General features: G+C 32.1%; 1 protein-coding gene across 1 annotated transcript; it reads right to left on the bottom strand.

The window, feature by feature from the left end:
- Positions 1 to 15: 15 nt before the first annotated feature.
- On the bottom strand, positions 16 to 4684 carry LOC117330699 (the record flags this gene model as incomplete). Its single annotated transcript, XM_033889151.1, is given in 5 exon segments — positions 16 to 30; positions 609 to 750; positions 1458 to 1699; positions 2708 to 2793; positions 4582 to 4684. Coding segments are annotated over 4 exon segments (484 nt in total), but the record flags the coding sequence as incomplete, so codon positions are not given.
- Positions 4685 to 5197: the final 513 nt, after the last annotated feature.

The raw sequence follows: 5197 nt of genomic DNA, 5'->3' as shown, positions 1-5197 counted from the left end.
CACCGACGGCTATACCAATGGTCAGGTTATCTGAAAGGGAGGTGCTAAGTAAGGTTAAATTTCAAAATGTCCAGAGTAAAACATACTCTGTATGTTAAATAATACATTTGCTATCCTACATTCAGTGTGAAACAAGACATTTCAGTTGTGAAGTATTTTACTTTGTTTAACATTTCTTCCTTTCTGTATTCCCATACTTTTTTTTTACTTAAATATGAATATATTCCAGTTGTTACGCTCTGCACCCTTGGGATATGTCATGGCAAAATCGAGGGCACATCACTATCTATTCGATTGGTGTCTCAGGACTCGATGACCAATCGCTAAGACGATGCACTTGTTTTGAAGATTACAGAGGAGTTCAAAGTCAGTCCATTTAACGGCATGGCGACCTCAAAGTTCAGTTGATCTACATAAAAATATCAAACAATTGTTCTTGTTTTATCCACAAGGTTCCAGTGTGACTGGGCGTTCCATAATGACATCACATATTCCAGGAATGCAGAAGCGAACGTAATCCATGGAGAATGGAGGAAGGGTCCTTCTATGACGAAATTTTAATTGTTTTATTGTAATTTCAAGATGTATAGAAATGAGTCATAACTTACAATTGTACGTCATCACGGCTGTGACCTTAAGTCGAACTTGACCAGAACCGCTTTCAAAAGTGGAAGTGGAAGCAAATACCACGTCTACATATTCGTCCGAGTTGCCACACCAATGTGAGGGCTCGTAATAGCAGGTATACATCTAAAGGAACATAACAACAAAGAGACACAGTGGTATCATACAATAGAAGATAACTTACGTATAATTTGCGTTGGAAAACAACGTGATCACAACAGTGCGCAATTGTTTTATAATTTACAATCATGTAGGTATTGTACATGTGTAGAGAGGAAACAATGGCAAAATATGAACAAAAAATATAGATTTTGCATGGAGACGCTTGAAAAAATAAAACAAAAATAATAACTAGGGCACGTATTGATTTCACTGTTCGCATGCACAAACTCCATTGTTCCGGAAGCGTAAACATCTTCTGCTTGAATGTCCAAAGTCCAAATTTTCATTCTTCATTGCTGTATTTTGATCTTGTTTTTTTTCCATGAATTCAGAAATTTCATAAACATAAAACATAAAATTGTAGTGTTATCGGTAATGCGCGTGAAGATAATTTCGTATTTATCTCATTTTAGTTCCCACACAAAAGATAGAAAGTGTTTCCTAGAAGTGCTTGTTAACATCCTATTTTAGTGGTAATCCTATTTTAGTTGTAATCAAATTTTGACGGTAGTCATATTTTAGCGGTAATCATATTGAACCAGTAATCATATATTTAGCGGTAATCTTACCTTAAAATAAGTACGTATGTAGAGTATACAGTACCATATTCTATATTCATATCGGTAAATAATATAAAGCAACTACTTTTTCGACCCAATTGGTGATACTACCTCTGAAAGAGAACTGATGATTCCTTTTTCCAATGAGACCTTCGCCCCACAATTGGGCAGTGACCACTTCTCTTTCGTTACACAGACCTTGTACTCGTTCATATAACCGTCGTCACGTCCAATGAAACTAATGGTACAATAACTTGGGATGGTCTCACCATTCCATTCAATTGTATAGGTTTCTTCCTTATTCACGTGGTGTATTTCATAATTCGCAATTCCACAATCACGTCCGATGAAAACTGAAAAAAAAATCAAAATTATTGCTATAAAAGCATTTAATATATATAATAGCATAAATCAACATTAAACGGTTACGTCCTTTACACATATGAAAACAGTTTATAAAAATCACATAACTTATTATAGAAATAAAACAACACCTTATGAAAATAAAACAACGCCTTATAAAAATAAAGCAACGCCTATATAAATAAAACAACACCTAATGAAAATAAAACAACGCCTTATAAAAAATCAAGCAAGACCTGAAAAAAATTAAGCACCACCCAATGACAATAAAACACATCATACAAATTCACAATATAATATAAAAAAAAATGAAATGAAAATGTGGAGAAGGTCTTTTTCTAACCACATTAAACAATAACACAACACACATTATGATACTGGTACAGAAAAAAGCACAACACATTATGAAAAAAAGAAAATGGAATCTTGAGATAGCAAAACAGCGCATGATGAATATAAAACAACACATTACATACAATGAAAATAAAATAGTGGAAATGACTACTGGCTTCAGACAGTTTAATGACTTCTACTATTGATAGGTTCGGCAACAGTTATGTTGTTTATTTTTCCCCATCTTCCATCCAGCATGGTAAAATAAAAATAAAATTTTAATTCAAAAAAAAACACAAGCTATTTATCAGGGATATTTATATCATGTGCTACATTGTAGAAATAATTGGAAGGAAAACATAATTAACGCGTAATTGTTTAACTTAAGCGCCTAAAAAACTTACTTTAAACCGTTAAATATGGTTATTCTTTAATGTGTCCTCTGGTTGACTAGAAGTTCATATGGGTGCAGTTTGATTAATGAACCTTACTAATGTATTCCTACTAAATTAAGAAAAGCAGTTTGTGTTTGTTTTTCGTGAAATTACCATAAAACATATCAGCACGCGGACGCAAAATAGAAAAAAAACACAGATGCGGCCTTACCAGATTCTGTGATATGGATGTTGTTCTCGATAGAGAAGACGATTAACAGATAAACTTACGTGTTCTGGCACCGGATGATTGGTCTGACAATCCAATAAAGTAAACGCAGACAAGGAGGAAGATATGGGGTCTTAACACCATCATTCTAAAAAATAGGTAAATGATGTAATATGGATATATATTTATACAGAAAATGTGTAATATCGATGTATATTGATGAAATTAAAATGCAATATTTATGTATATGAATACAAATAATGTGCAATATTGATGTATATGAATACAAATAATGTGCATTATTGATGTGTAGTAATACAAATAATATGTGCTATTGATGTATATTGACACAAATAATATTGATATTGATGTATATTAATACAAATAATATGTTATATAGATGTATATGAATACAAATAATGTACATTATTGATGCGTATTAATACAAATAATATGTGATATTGATGTATATTGATACAAATGATATGTAATATTGATGTATATTGATAAAAATGAAATGTAATATTGATGAATATGAATACAAATAATGTGCAATATTGATGTATATGAATAGAAATAATGCGCATTATTGATATGTAGTAATACAAATAATATGTGCTATTGATGTATATTGATACAAATACTATGTGATATTGGTGTATATTAATACAAATAAAATGTAAAATTGATGTATATCAACACAGATAATATATAATCACTGAGTTTAAACCTGGCAATGTAGCTCCATCAATTCAGATTTCTCAATCTGGAAATCTTTTTTATTGGACGGGTCTTAACAAGGATAACTTCAAATTTGAAAACCTCAAAGTATCACTGTTTACACATCAACAAAGTCGGCAAAAATCAAATGTTTACAGTCAATCCTGGGCAATAAAAAGGTGGCCACAGGTAGTCCTTAATCTAGTATCAGATACCTAGTCAAGTGAATAGCATTGGAGGGGAAAGTAAGGTCACTTATGGGAGGGAGTCGCGTAATTCAGGTGGTCAGTAAGGCAGGTTTGACAGTAAATATAGCCATGTACATCAATATTTATCTACACTACTCGAGTATATTAACATCCGTCTACAATTCCGCAAATCTACGGCATATACTGAAATCATGTTTGAATGTGTTATCTAAATCAACACAATTTGGACATATTATGTTTGCATAAACCATATAGATTACCCTAGTATATCATGCTGTACATGGTTAAGATAAACTTATCGAATTGTCATTGTATTATCGGCCATCATGATTGAAATCTAGTAACATTAACCACGATTACATTCTTAACTACGATTGCCCTCCAAAATTCACATGTCAATTGAACCAAATACATACATCACTGAAAATGAAATATGATTATTGTGTATTGTTTTGCTTGTATTGTTTGTGTTTTATACACATATGGAGTAAACGGTGGTTTTGGAAGGTCTTTGGCGGTATGCATCAACCTGCCCTGAAGAATTATATCTGAGATGTGGTATCGTTTAAATATGTACTACAGACTAGCATATGTTACATTAAAATATAATCATACAGGTTGAAAATATAGATTTCAACCTCATGTACATGTCTACAAAAGCCAGGTAGAATGCGACCATCTCACCAGGAAGTGGGTCAGCGTATGTATCACATGTATTCATATCTAGCTTTACGTAACTACATTACAGACATAATGAATTAAACACAATAACACATCCGACCTGTTATTTTCTATTGTATGAAAGTATTCAACTTCCTCTTTCGATATTTATATGTGCAGATTATGACGTGTAGTTATTCATTCATGATACAAAACAAGAATATAGATATAATTGAATGCACGTGGTACACACGAATAAAAAGCGACCTATATATATTAAAATCAATGAATTCGTATTCAGATATCATTACGTATCAACAAATAGCATTTGAAGAGGCATCACATACCTGGAATTACCTTGAGGAAATGATATAATGTAACCCGGGATAAAACAGGACTACAGATAACTATCACGTGACACAGAATTGATTTCACCACACACTGAGGACAGGTGACAAAAATAAGAACCTGTCTACCTATCAGGTATGTTGTTCATTGGCGTTTACTTAAATACTCGCAATATTGTGTGCAGGTGATTTAAACAACAAATCCATCAATAGGAGATTTCGGTTTCTATTTATGCTAAATATATTGTCGTTTCATTTTGTCATGTTTGTTTTATGATAAATATACACAGAAATAAAATTGATTAGATTTGTGTGGTTTTAATGTCCCTCTAGTCCATACGAGTAAGTATTAAACAATATCCTGACAATAATAATGTCTTTTAATAAGTATTTATATGTGTTGAGATTCATTTACATGAACACAAAAACAATGCCATTAAATAGATATATCGTTCATCGTTTTATGGAGGGAAGGGATATAAATCCATCTGAAAAAGATGTAAACACTCACCCCTTTGTCAAAATTTATGAATCCTTCTCGTCACAAAATAACGACTCTAAAATTGAACTCTATGTACAACCTGATATGATATTTGATATATCGCTAAACCATAAG

Source organism: Pecten maximus, chromosome 7 (assembly GCF_902652985.1).
Source record: "Pecten maximus chromosome 7, xPecMax1.1, whole genome shotgun sequence".
NCBI lineage: Eukaryota > Metazoa > Mollusca > Bivalvia > Pectinida > Pectinidae > Pecten > Pecten maximus.
This window is presented reverse-complemented; position numbering and strand designations above follow the sequence as displayed.